The sequence below is a fragment of the Dicentrarchus labrax genome, unplaced genomic scaffold (genome assembly GCF_905237075.1).
Source record: "Dicentrarchus labrax unplaced genomic scaffold, dlabrax2021, whole genome shotgun sequence".
Classification (NCBI taxonomy): Eukaryota; Metazoa; Chordata; class Actinopteri; family Moronidae; genus Dicentrarchus; species Dicentrarchus labrax.
In genome coordinates this window covers 14,077,681-14,099,028 of record NW_026136709.1, presented here as the reverse complement: position 1 = coordinate 14,099,028, position 21,348 = coordinate 14,077,681, and the positions used below count along the sequence as shown (strand labels likewise).

At 41.5% G+C, this 21,348-nt stretch overlaps 2 protein-coding genes and 1 long non-coding RNA gene across 4 annotated transcripts; 1 reads left to right on the top strand and 2 right to left on the bottom strand.

The window, feature by feature from the left end:
* The first annotated feature begins 82 nt into the window (after positions 1 to 82).
* On the top strand, positions 83 to 14,636 carry ccdc191 (coiled-coil domain containing 191). Its single transcript, XM_051410441.1, has 17 exons — positions 83 to 346; positions 970 to 1,008; positions 1,250 to 1,376; positions 1,487 to 1,639; positions 2,774 to 2,952; positions 3,057 to 3,280; positions 4,819 to 4,963; positions 5,059 to 5,249; positions 5,476 to 5,725; positions 6,398 to 6,819; positions 8,341 to 8,432; positions 8,727 to 8,809; positions 8,910 to 9,011; positions 9,117 to 9,260; positions 10,393 to 10,545; positions 10,871 to 11,025; positions 12,817 to 14,636. Exons 1-17 carry the CDS (start codon positions 278 to 280, stop codon positions 12,956 to 12,958), a joined length of 2,670 nt encoding a protein of 889 aa, XP_051266401.1. The 5' UTR covers positions 83 to 277; the 3' UTR covers positions 12,959 to 14,636.
* Positions 8,048 to 8,915, bottom strand: LOC127369260 (uncharacterized). Its single transcript, XR_007886045.1, has 2 exons — positions 8,707 to 8,915; positions 8,048 to 8,450 (listed from the first exon to the last, which is right to left on the bottom strand). It is a non-coding gene; the product is annotated as an uncharacterized LOC127369260 (long non-coding RNA).
* On the bottom strand, positions 13,068 to 21,347 carry zdhhc23b (zinc finger DHHC-type palmitoyltransferase 23b). Of its 2 annotated transcripts, none has more exons than XR_007886044.1 (6): positions 21,071 to 21,347; positions 18,746 to 18,900; positions 17,914 to 18,603; positions 17,326 to 17,493; positions 14,715 to 15,441; positions 13,068 to 13,590 (listed from the first exon to the last, which is right to left on the bottom strand). XR_007886044.1 is itself a non-coding variant. In XM_051410444.1 (6 exons), the coding sequence occupies exons 2-6, from the start codon at positions 18,880 to 18,882 to the stop codon at positions 13,545 to 13,547; spliced, it is 1,311 nt and encodes a 436-aa protein (XP_051266404.1). In that variant the 5' UTR covers positions 18,883 to 18,900; positions 21,071 to 21,346; the 3' UTR covers positions 13,068 to 13,544. The 2 variants fall into 2 exon arrangements, 1 of the variants encoding a protein (XP_051266404.1); XM_051410444.1 differs by having other exon boundaries at positions 15,172 to 15,441; positions 21,071 to 21,346.
* Position 21,348: the final 1 nt, after the last annotated feature.

The window sequence follows — 21,348 nt, the reverse complement described above, 5'->3', positions numbered from 1 at the left end:
CAAAGTCTGGTGGGACATGTAGTTCAGAAAAGCTTCGTTGACGAGGCGACTATCTAAGAAAACTTGTAAATCTACTACATTACCCAGAATCCTATGTGATTCAAATTGATGGCAGTTCTGTGTACAGGTGTTTTTGCGAGGGCTCTTTGTACTGAAGCCTTTTTGTGCATATAAATTTGAAATAGTTCGCTTTTGTAGTTGGTTGAAGAGGACACCGTAGTATTTAATTGGGGTTACATTATAGTAGCAGAGGTAAAGGACTATTAACAAACAAATAATGACGTCCCCAGGTCACAATCCTCATCTGTTTAGATGGAGGAGGCTCGGCAAGAGTAACATAAATAAGGTAAGTTTAGTGTTTGGACTGAGAGGTATACTGCTTCTATAATAATTGGAAAAAGGTAGTAAACTGTGGCTGTGTATTCTAGATAAAAAAAAAAATAAAATCCAAGGTACCTTATCTGAAGGGAAAACATTCAATATTTTTTCAGTCAATTTTTACTTTTCCAGACCATTCCTCCAGGATTATCAAATCCCCTAGAGAGGTAAAACATAACTGGATTTATGAATGAAGGAGCAGCACATCAGGGTTACTACTATTTATGAAGGCATGGCTCATGTCAGGGGACGGTTAAATGTCAAACAGATGGCCTTTCTCAGATACTCACATGCCTGCAGCCTGAGACAGAGATAGCTGAGTCGCTGCTAGTGAAGCGCTGACTTTTTAAGACGTCTGGGAAATGATTTTGAAGTAATCTGCTGATTTAAGGCAATGCCTAAGCTTTTCCTGTGAAATAATCCACAGACATCAGGCACTGGTTCAGCCCTCAATTTGCACATTGTGTCCACAGCTCAAGGTGTGTTGTGAGCTTGGTTTGTCATTTTCAAGCAGGCGAAGGTGACCATGACACCAGCGTTTTCATGGTCTCTCTTGCAAACAGCTTACACTTGTTTTTCTTTCATGAACAGACGCATGTGAAGAATGGTGATATCGATCAGTGGAGGAAGGTGAGGAGGACGAATGTGCTGGTGCTTTCATAATTCATGTTTTTATTCCACTGTAAACTGAATTCCTTTGGGTTGTTGATTCTTGGTAAACTAAGCAACCAGTTACCTTGGACTGATTTCTTAATTTCGAGTATTTTCTGCCAGTCACAGAATAAACAATGAGACCAAATAATCATCACATTAATTGATAATAAATGTTAGGTTCATCCGTACATCTGTTTGGCTGTTTCCTTGTCCTCAGCGAGTTGAGACGGCTTCAGAGTTTGCTGTATCTGAAGTCTTCTCCCACAAGAGACCTCACTCAGAAACATCGGTAGCTTTGCAAAGCTCTGACCAGCTAAGAGACCACGATGACGCTTATAGTGAAGGTAGGTCAGGACATGAAAAAAATAAGAGGTGTCTCTGGAGAAGCACTACCTATATAATATTGAGTTAAGCCAGTGCAGCTGCAGGCTGAACAATGATATTTGTGTTGCAGCTCAGGCTCTTCTTGGTGATTGGCTGAACAGTAAATTGCGTCTGGAGCTGGAGATGGAGGAGGACGATGACTCGATGTGCTCCGCTGAGAGAAGAAGGCCTGTTTCTTTGGCTAATGCTCAACCCACCGCCCTGAGCTACAGCAACTTTGATGGTACAAAAACAAGGAGGAAAACCGTGTTACCTATCCACGTAACCACAGGCTCAATATTTTAAATAATCAAGACCAGCTTAAATTTGACTTCCCTGGCCATAATGTAAGGAGGTTTACATTAGACATCAAAAGCCAAAATAAATAATGGACTAATGAATCAAAGCTAGGATTTGTAGTTTTAATACTTTGAAGGTTGATGCAGCACATCTTTAAAGGAGTAGTTCACCCCAAAGGAACAATCAGTCATTATTATGTAACCCTTAACTCCAAACTACAAACAGGGATCAACAGGTCAGTGTCCGCCTTCTTCCAACCCAAGGCATGTTGATTGACATTCATGAATTTTCATTTTTGGGGATCATCTACACTTAAGATTGAATCAAGATTAAGATTGTTGTACAATATGTATTTATACAAGGTATATAAAATATATATTATTGGGTTCACACAAAAAGTAACATAAGCGTGACTTTCGATGTCTCATTTTGACCAAAACCTAAACAAATTTAAATGTAAGTCACTATCTACCAACTGCTTACTATAGTCATATGCTCCAGGTAACATTATAAGTTACAGACCATGCCGGTGGTTTTGCATATTTTAACGCATTAACTACAGATTATTTAATCTACACTAACCATTTTTTACAAAGATTATCATAGGTTTTCAAATTGTAATTATTAGAAATTTATCACAGTGAATACTTTATTAACTTTCCTTTTGTCAAAGTTATGTTATAGTGTATTAATGCAGTTGTGACTCAGGACATTTTCTTTTGTTCTCTTCTTTGTTGGTGCATTTATAGCTTCAAATTCAAGACTTGAAAGCCAAACAGCAATGTTTTGAACCCAAGAGGTTACCAAATGTCATGTCTTTTGGTATTTTGTGTTTTATATTCCTCCAACAGAACTTGTGAATGCAATGGTTTTTCCTGAGTGACTTCTTAATGTTGGATGTTTCCCTAAAGGCAAAGAAATCGACCTTAAAACTAATTGTATACTTATGCAAGACGGTCAGCACCAATTTAAAGTGTACAGATGATTTTCAGTTAATGGAACAAAACATATACAATTACTGGTACGATTCTTTTAAAAACTGCTCCTCAGTTGTGATATAATACTTTCCAACACTTAGAGCTGTACAACTGCCTGGCTGAGGAGGAAGAGCACAGCGCTGTTAACAGCTTCCTACAGGACCTGATGGAGCAAGAGGTGTTGGACTCTGGGGTGATGGAGGAACTGGCGCTGGATGTTGGACAAACAAGAAAGAAGTTCAGAGACCCAGTGGTCACCATGGAAGCACGACACCTGCAGGTATGTAACCAAAGTGAATGCTGTGGTTTGGGAATCTCACATCGAGCGAATCAACTAGAAGGTTTGTTCTCAATTACCCTAATTGCTGCTGATTGCCACTGAAGGTGCGGGAGAACAGAGCGCGGCGGGAGGCTGAGAGGCAGAGGCAACAGAGGGAGAGGGAGGCTCAGCGGGGTGTCAAAGAGGAAGCAAAGAGGAGGGAGCGGGAGGAGGAGATAAGGAAGAAGCAGGAGGCACGGAGGCAGGAGGAGATGGTGCAGCAGGAGATGGTGAGACTGCGCCGTCAGATGGAGGAGAGGAGAGGCCTGGAACAACTGGTTCGACAGAGGTATGGTATCCACAGAAACCACTCGCCTCTGTTGAAGTGATTACGACTATCACCTATATCTGAAATGACCCTTTCTGTCTGATTACATCTAATGTGATCTTGTCTGCTCCACCTCCCTATAGTGGATTGGATGGATTAATGGTAACCTAGTGAGTCTATGATAAGGCAGCTCCCTGACCCAAACAACTATTATTGAAGTGTCCCTGGAGAGAATATAGAAGCCTCTGGCCAGCATGATGACACTGTTGTGTAATCTCTCCCAATGTGTATAGTAGCTTTTCTTTATCACAACTGGGTCCTGAGGTTACTTTCATCATGAACATCCTTTGATCAAAGCAGTAGGAGTAAGGACTTAAAGGTTAAAGAGACGATAAACAAAACAATATTCTCTATTGAATACAAACTCCTGAATATATTATAAGTTCAAATGTTGAATACCCAAAGGCAAAAATGGTAGCACACACACAGATTTCCAGGACAAAGCTGACTAATCTAAATTTCACCAATTTATTCTGGCCATGTCGAAGATGTCATGTCCTTTATATACAGGAGTTGGCAGGTGATTGGCTTAAAGGGTCACATGGTCGCATTTATTTTTTTTTTTTGCAGGTGGTTCTCCCCACACCACTTCACAAAGTGATCAACCAGGTCCCTGTACTCAGCCTCCCCTCCCCCACCCTCAACACACCCCACAATGGCCGTGTCATCAGAGTATTCTGCAGATGACACGACTCAGTGCAGTACTTAAAGTCAGCAGTGTAGGTGGTGAAGAGGAAGGGAGACAGTATAGTTCCCTGGGGGGCCCCGATGTTACTAATCAGACGGTCAGACACACAGTTCTGCAATCTCACAAACTGCGGTCTGCCCGTCAGATAGTCATCGACCCATGTGATGAGGGGAGCACCCACCTGCGTGTTCTCCAGTTTGGCCTTCAGCAGTCTGGGCTGGATGGTGTTGAAGGTGCTGGAGAATTTGAAGAACATGATGCTGACTGAGGTGTCAGGTCTGTCCAGGGAGGAATAGGCCTTCTCCAGCAGGTAGATGATTGCATCATCAATCCCCACATCAGGCTGATATGCGAACTGCAGTGGGTCCTGCGATGGGCACACGATCCCATACTGTTTATATACTTATATGTTTCTGTATTTTGAAACTTGTTCAAAGGGAGCATTTATTTTAAAAAAGTATATTTATACATTATACAAAGTGTATACATAAAATGTTTTATGTTTGTATTTAAAGGACATCCTGGAAATATGTGTGTGTGCTACATTCTCAGTTTTGACTTTAAGAACAGAGGTTAGCAAGAGAAAAATAACCAATTAGGTTGATTCCAGGAGATACGGTATACAATTATGGAAAGAACATCAGATACGTTTGTGTGTGTGTCTTATTTGTTTCGTGTAGTAATAACTTAGATGTGAGTGTTTTTTATATATTTTTTAGGTCCATTATTATTCTTTTTTTAAAGGTTTATTTACTGCACCTTCTGAGGATGACTGCAATTATTTATGTTCCCCTGCATGTTTATTCCCCAGAGAAAGGGAGGGAGTGGAAGGTCGGAGGGCACCCAGAAGCCTTCAGTCAGCTCCTCCACATCCCACAAAACAGCAGCAGCTGGATACACAGCGACTTTATAACCAACAGAAAATTCAAACCAAGGTTCACATGCGTAATCTCAAGGTTGGTTGGTACACTGTGTGTGTGTGGGTGTATTTGCAGGTTAATACAGAATGTAAAGTTTAGAACTTATGGGCCTGCATGTTTGCATGTTTCAGTGCCTGCAGAGGCATTTCTCTGGATGGTATGCAGTGGTGTTGGACCGAAGGCTACGTTTGGGTAAGGCCATGGCCCTCTGTGACTGGAAGAGGCAGCTGAGAGCATGGCGAGCGTGGAGGGCAGTGGTGTGGGCAGCACAAAGGCAGCGAGAGGTGGCAAGAACAGAGCAGGAGCTACGGGCTGAAAACAGGCAAGAATCTAAAAGAAATTATGTTAAAGGGCCCAGCCAACCTGTTATTGTATAGTAAGTCTTTTACTACAAATAACACTATGTAGCTACTACCTATAATACCTTTAAAATTAGACTATTAGATGTGATGGCATTCCTCAAAGACAGTCATTGGTTTTGATCTTATTACCCTGATTGAGCAATAATTGAGTGTTAAAAATACGATCATATCTGTTACCTCTTCCAGACAATGCCAGCTGGCTGTAGAGAGTGACCGGAGGCGGTTGCTACGGCGATGTCTGAATGAGTGGCAGCTATGGTGTCGGATGGAGAAAGAACAACGAGAGCTTTTGGCCCAGCAGCAGGAGACCCGGCGCAAGATGTCCGCCTTAATTAACGCTGCATCGACAGGCAAACTCAAGGCAACAGAAACGCCAACTTATCAGCCAGTAACGGCCCCGCCTGAGGCATCTTACCAGCCAGAGAGCACAGAAAAGGTTAGCGGTGCATTCACAAATCCTCATAGCAGCAACAGCAATGCACAGAGATTCATTCAAATGTTAACTCTCTTTTGTTAATGTTTTCCACTGAAAAAAACCTGACAAATCAAAATTTTAAGTGAAATCATGACTAAAACATCAACCCCTATCCCTGGCAGGCGATGCTAAAAGCCTAATTACTGAGGCAATAAATAAGTTTGGAACTAAACTGAATAAAAAATCAAAAAACAAATCTTATCTTTGCATGGGACGACCCTTCTCAGTTCAACCAGGGAAAAAAACTTTTTCCTGCTGAAATATTCACAACAGTGTGAGAGCAGAAAAGAAGGGGAGGTGTACATATAGAGGGCGGGAAGGTATAGAGCAGATGGAAAGAATGCGAGAGAGAAATAAGAGGCGTAGAATAGTGGAACAGAGCTCGAGGGACGGAAGAAACGGAACAGGAGATGAAGTTGGAGGAGTTCATGGTGGAGGGGTCAATAAAGAGGCCATACTCACTATCAGGCCCCTGCTGCTTATATATCAGGATTCCTGGAGTTCAGTAAAGATTAAGGACTTTGCTACTGTATCTTTAATATTCCCCTTAAGCGTTTTGTAGACTTAGACCTAAGGGCAGGTTTTATTATTTTATATAGAATATCATCTTCAAATCTATTTCCTTCTCTGTAGGAAGATCACCACAGGTCAGGCACTTTAGCCCCAGAGAGCTCTGCAGTACATCAGAACAAGACCCCTGTGGGCTCTGCGGCCCAGCCCACTCAGCCATGGCAGGTGACCCGACGCCATGCAGCACCGACTGCCGCTGAGCTCCACGCGACACGGCAGAGAGGCGAGGGCGGTGGCGTCACCTGTTCAAAAAGGGCGGTGTCGCCGGGTGGCAGGTTTGAGAACAGACACGCCATCCAGCAGCAGATCATCACGCAGCAGAGGAAGCTGTTGAAGGAGCAGCAAGAGCAAATTGCCCGGTTGAGGGAGGAGCAGAGCGTGGCGGGCCTGGAGCTGGAAATGGAGAGAACCGCACAGCTCACCCAGCTGTCAGTGCTGAGAGACACGAGACCAAAGAGCCATAAGGTTGACCCCACAGAGCAGAGGTAAGGCCCGCTGTGCTTTTGGTCTGCCGTTTCGTTAAAAATCTCCTCTGAGTGAGTTTCTCACTTTCTGATAAACCATTAAGGTAGCACATATAAATGTTTATATCATTACAACATATCATTATGTCATTAATTAAGGGTAATAAACCAACAATTCTGCAGTTATAAAGGTTTTAGGGTCAGGAGTTTCTTACTTTCTGATAAGCCAGAAAAAAAGGTTAATATATAATAATAATATTTTAATAAGTGGTTAATTAAGAGTTTGCACACTAATACATTAAGTCTGCAGTTATAAGTATGAATAAATAGCTAATAAACAGGTATCCAGATGTCCTGCAGCACTTTTTTAGAAAGTTAGATTTCAAATGGTCTATGGCTCAGTAATGGCCTAAAACTGATTTATATGCATCAGTAAATATTTTTTTAACTGTTGTAACTGTAAAGCCACTAGTTACAACTTATGAAGCTTTTTTATAAAGGTTGACTTATTAGAAATGGTACAATTATCAGCAGCAAATATTTAGTTTAATTTAGGTCAGGGAGAGATCACCATTCAGTGTATATCAGTCAAAATGTTCATGTTAACTCTGTAATACACTAAATTAAACCATTTAGAAATTGGTCGAGTGGATCTGGATGTAGATCTTTGCACATTATGATAGATTTATTACAAGCTCAGATAGTAAAGATAGTATAGAAAAGACCAAATAATGTGAAAAGGTTACAAATTAGTGTAGGGATATGTGAGTAGTATGTGCCTCTAGGGGTTACACTACTGTATACCTATATATATTCTTGTACATACTGTTTGTTGCCTCTCTCCCTCGGGACAGTACATTGTAAGACTGTCTCCATATCTCTGCATGCCCCACATGTGCTGTTAGTTCTAAAACTCTCTTTTAGATGATGAATAATCACTTAGATCAGCTCACATCTCTTTCTACAATGCAGACTAATGGCAGAAGAAGCTGGTGGGTCATCGCCTGTGCACACCTCAGTGGCTAATCAGGGGTTGAAAGTATCTTTAAAGAAATAATACCCTTTTGAACTAATGTCTATTATAGTGCAGGCACTTGTTTTCAGGAGCAACACCCAGGTGAATTGGGGTAAAAGTCATTATGCGTTAATAGCTTTCCGCATTAAGTACAAATCACATAGGAGTAGATACAAAGAAAGTGATCAGCTACAGAAGGATTTTGAGGCTTAGAGAGAACAGAGGAGCAGGAAGGTTGTGCAAAAGTTTAATATTTTGAACATTAATTCCTTATATAATTATATATTTATGTCATAACAGATTAAATACACTTTTCAAGAAGTCCATACAACCTTGAACACAGTTTCTTGAGTAAAACAGAAAGTCATTTATAGATTTATGGACAGTAGGATGCATGTCGGTTGAGTTTGCCTGAAGTCCATACCTGTCTGAGTAAAATTTGCCAGGCAAGGATCAGGAGGATGTGAATGTGCAGACAGAGTTATGACGGGTCTTTGTTTTGGTCCTACCGGCTGTGATTGTTGCAGGGCACCGAGAGTTACTGGAGAACCTGACAGTCTCTGTGCACCTCCGAGGAAAGCTGTCACACGCCAGACGTGCCTTCATCCAATCATCACAGGTCAGTCTGCAAGTTCAGCTGCATAGCAGTAGAGGATGACATACACAAATTTAAATATAAACATATTTAGCAGCTTCATATCTTCTTCCAAACATATGGCGACAGAATGCTGTAGCTCTTTTGTCAAGAAAATTGCATGACCCTACAGGTCTATAGTCCTAGCACAGTCCTATAGCGCTCATAGTGCTCAGAATATGAAGCATACATTAACATCCACATATACACCCCTGAGATTCTGTTCATACCACAAAAGAATACCTTGCGCTCAACTCACCTCTCTCCCTCTCACTGAAGCCATGGAGGCCCGCGCACGCCAACGCGCAGAGCGAAGGAAGGAAATCGAGGAACTCAAGAGAAAGAAGGAAGAGGAAAAACTGGTAAAAGATTGAGGACTTGTTTTCCGGACCAACAAGCTGTTTTGTAGGATAACTAGCAAGTTGTTACTGTCTGAAAAAAATACAAAATGCAACTTTTCAGGCTGAGATGAAAGCAGCTGAGGAGCAGAGGCAGAGGGAGGAGGAGGAGGAGAAACGCAAAGCAGCAGAAAAGAAGAAGGAGGAGAAAAGGCTGGAAAGAGAGGTGAAATGTGTTTCATATTTCATGGTTGTTCACAAAGACATGAGTCAGAATAAAGGAAGCAGTGCTCTCCTGTGAGTAACACTGAGTCACTTTCTGTGTGTGTAGAGGGAAGAGGAAAAACAGAGGCAGCTGAAACGGCAACAGGAGCTCATGAAGCTGGCCCGTCAACACTACGACAGAAACTTACTGCTACGGCGAGGCCTGGCACCATGGAAACGCCTCATTCAGCTCAGACAAGCCAACATGCAGGTAAAGCACCTGTCTTGTCAATTTCAGGCTGTCAGCTGCTACAGAAACATAGAGAGTGTTTTCATCCAAGTCCTGCCTGCCCTCACTCCACACTTTACAAACCCAGGTGGTGCTATTGATTCTGGCTTTAACTATGAAGAGTGCACAAAAAAATCCTATTTGAACAGGAAACTGCAGCGTTTTAGGCTTTCCATTATCACACATGCTCCTACAAGAGAATTACAATAAGGAAAAAGGGAAGAATTTTGACCTTCAATGGTATAAATCCAAGTTCTGGTAAACATCACGGATTTGAATAATAAAAAGCCTCCTCGGTTATAGACTTGTTTGAACATTAAAAGGAGCACATCCAGTACAGCATGTGCATCTGCTATCTGGGTTAGAGGCAGCCACTTGTGTGTTTATTTATAAATTACCGTTGGTGGACATAATGCATCCCTTTATTCTCATACTAAGAAGCAGTCTGAAATTTTAGCAATACAAAGAGGATTATACGTGCTTTTTTTTTCATTGTCTTGATTATGGCATTGCAGTCGCCTTGACTGAAGAGGCAGAAACAGCTTAGATGCATTCAAAACACTGGGAAAGCTTTTTAACCAATAGTATTTTGAGTAACTTAAACAATAGTAACTTCTTAATACCGTCATAATTAATACAATCTTTACCTTGGCTGACAATTATTTATGTATCATTTTTTTCATTCTGTATTTATTATTCCTTGCTTGGATGCTTTTTTTTCTCCCCATCTCTCCATCTTATTAATAGCTGTCCACTGGTACTGTGTATCCACTGGCAACCCCGATTTAATCGACCGATAATTGTGAACAAAATGAACAAATTGGTCTGGTAAAAATACAGCAGGAAAATAAAACCTCCCAAAGGCAAAAGCTACAAAAACACACTTATTCCCACCATCCACACGATTCATTTGCACAGAACCACATGAAATGCAAAAACTCATGTGCACATACATGTTTCACAGCCATAAATCCCCTCTGTTAAATGTGGGTTTCAGTCACAGATAGGCGTTTCATCGTTTAACACCACTCCATTGTTTCAACCTGGCACATATGATTGAGTTTGGATGCATTCATCAGTGTTGATCTGTGCTTTTCTTTTCAATGCCCGCCAGCTGGCCGAGAGTCACCACAATCTCTTCCTCCTGAGGCGGTGCACGCTAGGCTGGCAGCAATCATCAAGAGAGTCCTTGTCTGAGAAAGAAGCTTCTGCTGACCAACTGCACCAGCACTTCTTGCTTCGGAGGAGCTTAAGCTGCTGGAAAAGAGTGTGTATACAGACGCAGACACAGTTTTCTCCCCATCTTCTGCTAGTGACTTACAGCAACCCCTAACTGCACTCAATTAAGTTTTAGGTGCCCAGTCTTTAAGATAAAAAAAAGTATAGACCGTTTTCTATTTATTTTCTTGTTTAAGCTTAAACTTACTGATTAACTTGCAATTGGCATTTTGTCGTGGATTTTACAGCTTAAAGTTACAGCATACTCCATGTTTAAAAGAAGTTAATAAAGCGACTTAAATAATTAGTTTACTACAGATCAGTGATACACTTTCAGATTGTCCTTATCTTTGAGTGACTGTTGTCTGTCTCAGCTAAAGGACTGGCGGATGATTCAAGAGGAGAGAGCCGAGCGTTTCTATCGCACTCGCACTATGAGGAGGTTTCTGCTGGCACTGCTGGACCATGTGACCCAGGAGAGGCTGGTGGAGTGGGACCGTCAGGAGCTGGCTCAGGAGCACAATAACAGGTCTGTACCCGTGACTTTCCCATATGTTCCCTGTATGGATGCTGCATTGTCTTCCCCCCACTAAGATAGCCATCTAACAGGGTGTTCAATTAAATGTAACAGCTTGTAAAACTGTAATTATGAGCAGAACAGTTTGCCCAAAAATATAATGCTGTGAATTCCTGTAAGACATAAAATTAATTTTAACTGTATAGACACTTTAAGGCTAATGCTATAAAGAAAGTTCAGACTTTCTTATGGTGGTTGATTCATGAAGATAAAGGTTAGACACTGGAACATGTATTCTTGAGCAGAACCAGTTCCACTGAACATTTACAGATATGAGAGCTTCAGCCGTGCATCGTCTTCTCCACTGTGCATTAGATTGTAAATTACACCATCATCTCCGTAACTCCAATGAAGTGTCCCATACAATATCTGCTGTTAGCTGTAAATGTCTCTTCATATTATGATTAATGGAGTCAATTATGGTGTTCTGCTGCTCAGGTAGAAACTTAAATGTGGCTAAACTAGCTGGCATATCGTAATGTTTGTAATCTGACTGGTCTCTAGCCCCGGGTAATCAAAAAGTATTTTCTGCAATACTACCCTTTTGTAGCGACCTCATACTCGATTCATTTTAAGTATAGGTAATATGGGGTTCTAAAAACAGCGCCTCTGTGAATGACTCTAAATTCTGAGCATGCTTACAATGATGTTTAGCTGTTTTAGTTTACTGTGTTCTCCATATTAGTCTGTTTGTTTTTATCCAGTAGTCATAAACAGAATAGCCACCATAAGCTCAAATTCTTCCAGGCAGCATTGCAATGCTCACAATGACAATGCTTACATGTTTAGCAGGTGTAATGTCTATCAAGTTCACCATCTTAGTTTAATTATCACTAAAAGCACAGCCAAGGGCTGTTGTGAATGTCATTACTTTTCCAGGTATTTGGTCATAAATTGAAGTATTGGACAAATTCAAAAAATGACCTACTGGTAGCACAAGATAAAAATTCAGAGGATTCACCAAACTCATTACAGTTCATCCTGAGGGGGACGTTAATGTCTGTACGAAGGTTCATCACAATCCAGCCAATAGTTTTGGGAACATTTTACCTTAAATCCAGAAATGGTGCTGGAGGGAACATCAAAGACATTAGTATTCATCTTCCTGGAACCATGAATGTTAATAATTCACTGGATAAATGCAAACTTTGACCTGCTGGTGGTGCTAGAGGAAAAATCAGGGATATGTGATCAATATGGATATGTGAACTTAATATAATTACAATCCACTGCATAATTAATTAGATATTTCAGTCTGGAACAAAGTGATGGACTGACAGGCCTTAGAGCCATGCCATTAGCACGGCTAAAAAAAGTCTGTTCAATTTTTCTAATTTGCATTTAAATAGTTTAGCAAAAATGTTTTCTATAAAATATAAATTTTAAATCAACACACACTTCTGCTTTTGATTATGCTTATTAACATCATTATTATGTGGTCTTCAGCTTCCCATTTTAGCCAGGATTAATGATTTCTGTGGCAATGGTCTAATTTAAAGATGTCACTGTCATTGCCACAAAATGTGAGTGTTTATAAACTTCAGCTTCTCCAGAGAGGTCAGCTACATGACCACAGCCTGCAGGTGAATTCCCACTGGTTGCCCAGCTGCCATTGTCAGTGAGCCCTCAGTAATGTTGTGTGAAAACTCATTAGGTGTTGTCAACCCACAGGTCTCTATAATTCGGTTTCTTATTGCTCACTTGCACTGTTCCCCTCTGTCCCTCCATCTGCCTGCACTTCAGACGGGTGCTGCGGCGATGTTTCCTGGCCTGGGGGCAGCTTCCATATCTGCTGCGCAGGGAAAGAAAGAAGGAGGAGCGGCGGGAGAAGCTGGGGCGGAAAGTGACTGAGGTTCTGCCTGATTTCGGCTCCCATCCACTGTAAAGCCTCTGGGAGAAACTGTCACTGTAGGAAACAAACTGCATAGCCATACAGACGACACACACAGATCTCAACAACTCTGGAGAGGACCCTACAGACACACATACACAGGCACATTTCTCACATTTATTTAATATAAATAAATAAAACACACAACTGGACCAAAACAAGTTTTAGGATTCCAAAAAAAGCTTTCAATCACTTTGTGGACTAATAAAAGCAGCAGTAGTGGAAAGCACTGAAACCTCTCAACATTAATGTGTATTGGTTTATTTGCTTTTTTTTTCATATTTCAAGAACTGTTTGGTTCATTTTGAAAAGTTACTACTCATATTCAGACTACCCAATCATTCATTATGTTGAATGCAAGGACACACTGTACTTTAATTAGCCTGATTATGTGGCTTCTGCTGAGATGTTTCATTTTTTCATTTGTGATAAATATCCATGACACATTTCACAAGGTCAACACTGTGGATGAGTGTTTGTGGAGGACAAGGGAGGTGTTGAGTGCAGAAAGATCCTCCTTGAAATGACGTTCAGCCCACGTAATGTAGACGGACTGACCAACTCCAGAGACGTCAACAGATTACTCAATCTCACATTTTTCTTGTATGTCGACTCCCAGCAAGGCACTAGGATACAGAGGAGACATAAAGACAATGTTCAAGTACGGGGAAGACAGTCAGCTGGAAGGAAACAGTGATATTTGTTAAACCAAGAGCATAGGCGTCAGTTGTGTATAGCAAGATATGGCAGCTGCCATACCATGAAATTAGTTATAGTTAGTTATTAGTTATAAAAATAAATAAATAAATAATAAACTAATTACACTTGTATTGCCTTAAATAATGATGAGGATGACATGCACTCTCACATTCTGTTCTGCATCAACGTTGCCTTTTTCTACAGCGTCCAATAAGTCTGCTCAGTACAGCCATGAGTGATGACAGATTGACCCACCTCATGCTTATGGCTGTAGAACTACACTGGTAAAGACATTAAACGTGGATGATCTGGTGACAGACTTTGCCCTGTTGAGACCCAGACGCTTCCCTGTTATAGACTAAACAACTAGCAGCCTACAGCACCAGAAGGTAAGAGGATGGATTTATCTTCCTCCGTCTGACTAACTGTTGTGCTGTGCAAAGAGGAAATAATCGCCCACAGCAGCCTGATGCTATTTGTTGAATTGTACAATAGCTAACCTTTGTTGCCTTTGTCAAATTGTATTGATGTTACAATACAGACATGATTTAATATGTTGGGTTGTCTGAAGGCTCGGCACTGATTGCTGTTTCATTGTGTGCTATTGGACCTGTGAACTGTGTGACCACGGATGCAGTGCCCCATAAAAAAAGAGAGACCTGTTTGAGAGGCAACGTGGACTTCATGTAGCACTTACTGAAACTGAAAGCATTGCAATGTATGGTTATTCTATGCATCTACTGTATGTACAATATGCACTGATTCATGCTATTTGTCTATGAGAAGAAAATAGACCTCTGATAGGTCCACATTATTCAGGTCAGTGAAGATGAGTTCCACCATGATTTTCGACAATATGTTGTTTTGCCCAGCTACTTTAGATAAGTGCCTCACAGCCTGAACAAATGATGTCTGTCATTGTCAGTGTTTTTCCTGCAAACCTATGAATTTAAATATATTATTGTAATCCAAAGCATTACTCTATTTTTGTTTAAACAAACGATTAATGATAAGGGTGCTGAAACACACACAAAAATAGATACAGTCATACCATTAGGCATTGTGAATGTGAGAGAGAGCTATATGTCCATTAAAACATTCTCAGTAGCATATTACATCCACTGCCATGCCTCGGCTTTAGCTGAAACAACGTCCCTGGCTGAGAGACTGGTGAGAAGTGAAATGAGGCAGCAGTGGAAGGAGATTAAAGGTCAGTGATTGGATATAGCTGCATAGACGAGATGCCAGTTGTCAGTGACATTTATGGCAGTAAATGTATCTTATTGGGGTTTGTAGTTATTGCTGTGTCAAAGTCAGGGCAACTCAGTAGTTGCAGTAACCCATTGATATCCGTTGTGGCAGCTCTCAGGTTTGCTGCCAAGCAGAGGCCAGCCATTAACGTTGAATCTGAGTGAGAGGAGCCATGCTGCCATCCAATGGACATAAACAGAACAGCAGCCATAAGCTCCAAACTCATTTTTTAAATCAGTTGCGTAACAGTCTCTTACACCAGATCCGTTGGGGTTGGAGAGGGAGGGTTCAGTTTGTCTCCCATGGTCATGAACTCTGCCCAGTTCCCACGGAAACCTCTGGAGTAGACGCCTGTATCCACAACGAGTCCCCAGAAGGCGCTGCGAGCGGTTTTGTCTCGCAGGGCGATGCGTGCCTCACGCTCGGTCACGTTGTAGCTCACGTTGATCACCTGCACCATCAGCAGGTGTAGCAGCCCTCCAGTCACAATACTGCTGTACCACGCACAGGTGAAGCAAAGTGCAGTGCTGGAACACACACGGTGAGAAAAAAGATAAAACAATGAAACGCAGCACAGACAGGATGTACTGAACAACCTAAGTGCTTGCAAGGTTGTTACTGTTTGTATAAATCAGCAGTAAGACTCTTTTTGTCATTGGAGGTATAAAACATGCCCATCACTTGATTATAAGCAACAATAATTAAATACAGTGTAAATGGGACACTGACAAAATAAATCTAATTTAATTCAATTTTAATATAAACCTGCGAATACAATTATAAAATGTGCTGTGTGACAAGTTTAAAAGCTGTTAATGGAGAGATCACAGTTAAAAGAACTTATTTTTACATATTCGGGGCATGATAGCAATTCAGACAAGTTGTATGTTCAGTAGTCTGAGGTTCAGATAGTTGTTCTGAAGGCATATTTTAAGTGTGCGACGCCTACTGCAGTGCCAGAGCAGATCATTTACCACTCTCTCATTGCTCCGAGCAAAAACAGTGAGTCTTTCTCCAACAGCTCGATAGGAAACACTGTAAGGTGTTCTGTGAAACTGATTCAAAACTACACTGAAAAAAGCCCTATGCAATATGCAATAACCTCACACCAACTAATTTAGTTAATTCTGGAAAAAAAGTCAAATTGCTGCACAGCGCTTCAGTTAAAAGAAAAGATTTTTGCTGTTGATTGCTGCTTAAAAGGCCAGCTGCCATTTCCTGTCTCCATGGGTTTGATCTGAACTGTGGATGTACACACATATAGAGTATGGAGTAGTAGTGTAGAAAGACTTAGTAGCCTAATGGTTACAACACATCCCCCACGGTCGCTCGCAACTGTCGCCAGCTTGATTCCAGACGGCAACCTTTGTTGCATGTCTCCCTCACCATCGGTCACTATCCAATAGAGGCAAAAATGCACTTAAAATAAAAATGTGTGGTTTTGGAGGAAAATAAAGATGTTCTTTACATTCCTATTAATGTATTCTGAACATCAACGAGCAACCAAACAACGGCCATTTTAAGTTTTTGGCAGCTACTCTACATTTTAATATTAGAAAATTTTTTAGGCCAATTTCACTGTTAATCATTGCTATTAATGCATAAAAACATAGTTTGACTTTTTGGGATTTATTCTTGTTCACTTGCCAAGACTTAGATAAGAGGATTATACCATTCTCATATCTGTACAGTAAATATGTAGTTAGTGCCAGCAGCAGCTGCTTAGCTTAGCTTAAAGACTGGAAACAGCTGGCCCTGTCCAAACATAACTAATCTGACTACCAGGACCTCTTTAACATACTTAATTCACACGTAACATCCTGTGTGTTTAATCTGTACACAAACTGAAATTTAGAAACAACAAGGTGTGGTTTTAAAGGGGATTATGTTTCCCCATTTACAGTCTTTGTGCTGAGCTAAGCCAACTGGCTGCTGCTGCTAGTTTCGGTGTAGTATCAATCCTCTTATCTAATTCTCAGCAAGAAAGTGAATAAACATATTTTCCCAAAATATAAAAAATTACACATTTTTTAACCAACAGATTTTTTATAAAAGATGCCATACATTTGGTTACGAAAGAATATAAAAAGATATCCACTGAGCATCAAATTTTACTTAGAGTTGAAAAATACTACAAAATTGTTATAGTAGTTATTTTTGCATTACTGTACATTTCTTGTTACTTGTTGGCTGCCATCTACACTGATATTGATATATCGGTTACATATTTATATTTACCGCTAATATTAGTGTGGATTTTAATGTTTTATCATTTCTTCTCATCTTTACATTTATATTTTAACGGTTCAAAATGTAACAACCATCTGGCCTGGTAACAATGAATGGAAGCAAAAGCAACACACATAGACACCAGTGCTCACCAAAACTGTCCAAAATATTTCTCTCAGTACCTGTACTGGTCGTAGACCCCCGGGCAGTAGAACAGGGCAGTGAGGTGGTGTTGTTTCGGACACACACTCTGCAGTACCAGGCTGATCCCGTACAGGGACGTCAACAGGAAGAGGACGAGTGTAAGCAGGAAGCTGCGGTGATTGGCCTGCCCCACACAGCTGTTTATCCTACCAGGGCACCAACGGAGGGAGACGCACAAACACAGTACACACACAGGCAGACAAAACATTGTACTGAGACCCCAGGGTTACAACTACACACATGCAGGACCACACATATAAGCACAGGAGTGGGTGATAGCAAGGAACTTGTAGCTGTACTTAATGTAAGTGTGTGATGTGCACTAAACACAACATAGAAATATGGTCAATAAAGACACAGCAGGTGTTAACTGGACAAACACCTGAATCCTGGAAAGAAAGACTTACGGCATTGTTTTGAAAATTAAAAAGGATGTTTTTTTTAGATTTATTGAAAAGAAAAGACAAGCAGGGGACAAACAAGACAACTTCAGTGTTTGAGATGTGAGACGAAGTGGAAGAAACAGAGATGACAGGCCGAGTGAGAGGCGTTTTAGTGGAACCCACCAGACACAGTGGTGGTCGAGACGCAGCACGCAGACACCACAGATCCGACAATGTCCCGCCCTTGGGGGCCGCACCACCCTGCACACCGGACACCAGTTCCTCCGGCTACTTTCCTTCAGCTCCACCGCCTGCTCCAACGACGATATCGCCCGGTTGGCTACCGTCATCGTCACATCCTGCCTCCCCCCGTTGACGGCAGGGTCTCTGTCTGCCAGAGGGCTGTAATACGTCACTGTGCTGTGGACGGACTCTTGGTGTGGCCGCACGATGCCGGGTTCTCTCTTGGTGTGGATAAGGGCTACCAGGGTGAGTATGACCCCTATGGTTACCACGGTTACCTCCACCTGACCAACATTCCCACTTGGAAGCACCTCGGTGATGAACAAGTAGTACATGTACCCCAGGGAGAAGAGGGCCAAGCTCAGGAAGAAGAGTGTCCGTCCTTTCTTGCGGTGGGTGAAATAGTAGTACCACAGCACCAGCCCGGGTAGAGCTGTCAGAACCACGATGCCGAGCAGGAAGTGGAGGGCAGCGAGGTGGAGCAGGACAGGAAGGAGAATAAGAGGAGGGATGACGGACAGCTCCACTCTTCGGGCTCCACCCCACAGCCAAGGCACACGAACGCGGTCTGAAACAACTGCAGCCACCTGTGCCAAGGATTCAGCCTTCTGAGGCTCCCTCTTCAGAAACCTGAGCAGAAAAAAGTCCCAATTGTTGTATTAATGTCAAACATTTGATGGTTCCAGCCTCTTAAATCGCTCCATTAAATTCAAGTCAATTGAAAAGAATCCTTAGTCACAGCCCCAGAGTTATTCAGTTTAATGTCTCTCACCTGTCACAGGCGTCATCCAGGTCTTCGCAGTCACAGCAGCAGGCTGCTACATGGCTGCGCTCTCCGAGTCTGTTCACATATTCACAGCAGCACAAGATCTCCTCCGCCTCCGGCACCTTGGTGGCTCGCTTCTTCATGACGGACAGCCTTACAGCCTATCAGAAAAGTTTATTGGAACCATTACTAGCTCAGCTTGTGGGCGCATTTGCGTTCAGAGACAAGAAAAGTGGCAGATAAGAGACAAGGAGTGAAGTGTAAACACCTCTAAAAGCCCACTTTGTTGAAATGTCCTTTTTCATAAAGCAGCTTTAGAGTTTTAGAAGGTGGAGTGCTTCCAAACAGATTTTCACCACATAACACGTCAAAGCAGACCCTGCTCATTTGACCCTACCCACCCCACCTCACATCTGTCACACATCTGTCATGTTTCAATGATTTACAGCAACTGAACGGCCCCACCACTGCAGCCGGCTAGCTCATCTAGATGGTACAGATGGATGTGGGCAGAGGTGAGGCAGTGGCAACATTTATAACAATTCAGTGTTCCCTTCATCACAGAAAGCAAGACTGACGATACCCCAGTGAACCACTAAGTGGGATTAATCCTTAAACTCAGTTAAACCTCTCCCTAGGGGGGGATCTGGCTCTATTGGCTGATGAGTCTCTGATTAGCAATAAATCAAAGAATGACATGGTGTGTTGTTTTTATTCAGCCACTGATCAAACTAGCAGGGTAAAGAGGAAATCTGGGTCAGGAAAGGTCACCCAATTTCTCACTGGTGAGTCCTTCCAGGCAGCCTTGAAGCTAAGTCTGTAAGGGCCTAAAGAGAAGACAGATTGGGCTACATGTACTGATTAGTGTGTGTGTGTGTGTGTGTGTGTGTGTGTGTGTGTGTGTGTGTGTGTGTGTGTGTGTGTGTGTGTGTGTGTGTGTGTGTGTGTGTGTGTGTGTGTGTGTGTGTGTGTGTGTGTGTGTGTGGCACCAACTGGCACATCTGCTCCCTGACAAAAAAAAAAAAACCTAATACTGCAGCAAGGATTCATAGCGTGACTGTGGTGCTCAGCAGTTTTATGTCCTGTTGTAACACTGAGGGATGTTCTGTGGTATGCAGTAGTTTTGACTTGCAGGACATTAAAAAAGCTTATAAAATGTAATGCAGGATGGCTGTAGCTTTTTAAGTGGGATTAAGAATTGGGACATATTGCTTTGAGTTCATATAATTAGTTGATTAATCTATTTTTAAAAAAAGAGTCAAAACTGTTTAGATAAAATGCTACTTCCAATTTGCTGCTTTTTTTATATATCTTGTGGTGGTTTTGTCTATTTTCAGACATTTCATACACCAAACAATTCATCGTTTAATGAAGAAAACTATCAGCAGATTAATTATGAAAAGAATCATTAGTGGCAGCCTGTAATTATGTTCATATGCCAGAGTAACCACATTTACATGAGGGAAAACTGCAATGAAGTCAGAACAAATGTGGACGGGCTCAACACTGCTGATGTTAAAGAAATAATCCGACATTTTGAGAAATACACTTAATCCCTTTCTTGCTGAGTGTTTAGATTAGAAAATGGATACCACTCTCAAATCTGTTTAAATGTGAATCTTACACCCAGCTGGTTTAGCCAAGCATAAAGACTGGAAACAAAGGTAAACAGCTAGCCTGGCTCTGTACAAATGTAAAAAGAAATATGCCTGCTAACACATTTAACACTCAGTAATTAATGAAATATATACAGTTTGTTAAATTCATAAAACTAGTAGTGGTTTTACACACTTTTATTGTCACTGTGGGGTTGCCTGGCAACCAGCAAAGACTCCAGGAACCAGTTATGTTAGTTAAGGCTAATAAATGTATACACAAAGACTTTAAGGTAAAAACATTATATTGCGATTATATATATTATTGTAAATTGCAGCTTCTGTGATTTATGTATATAAAAATATATTTGAAAATTTGAAAAAAAAAAATTTGAAAGCACAATTGACAACTTTATTTTAACAACAGGAAGGACACCGAGAAAACAAATCAAACAGCCTACATTTGTACGGTATTTGCCTCTAAACCTGTTTGTATAAAGGGATCAAGTGAAGTAACGTCATAATAGTTTACAGCACTTATAATAATATGAGCAGAACAATGTATTTGCTCTTATACATGTGTGTGTTTTTGTGGCGTTCACGTTCAAACCCCAGAGAGCTTATTATTATTATTATTATTATCACACCTGCCCACACGTTTATACGCTGTGTGTGTCAAACAAATCTTACATGTAAAAACACACACACATCTCAAATCATAAAAGCTTTAACATACCTGAACACCGAGCTGCTACATGCCGATGCTTTCGAGTAAATATCGACTGCAACGATTCCCCCACCGCCGGAAGTCTTCCTCCTGCTGACTGCGGTCGTATCCGGTGAGTTTTATCGTCGGAGCTTCTCGTTGTGGAAGTTACCAGAATAACAGCAGCTGGAGCTGAATCCGTCTGTGGTTCAAGGGTCCGGACTCCTCGACGTCCAGGTTGTTGAGGAAGACGTCCTGTAGCTCTTCCTCCCCCGACGGTTGTTCCTCCTGACGTCAAATGAGGAGGA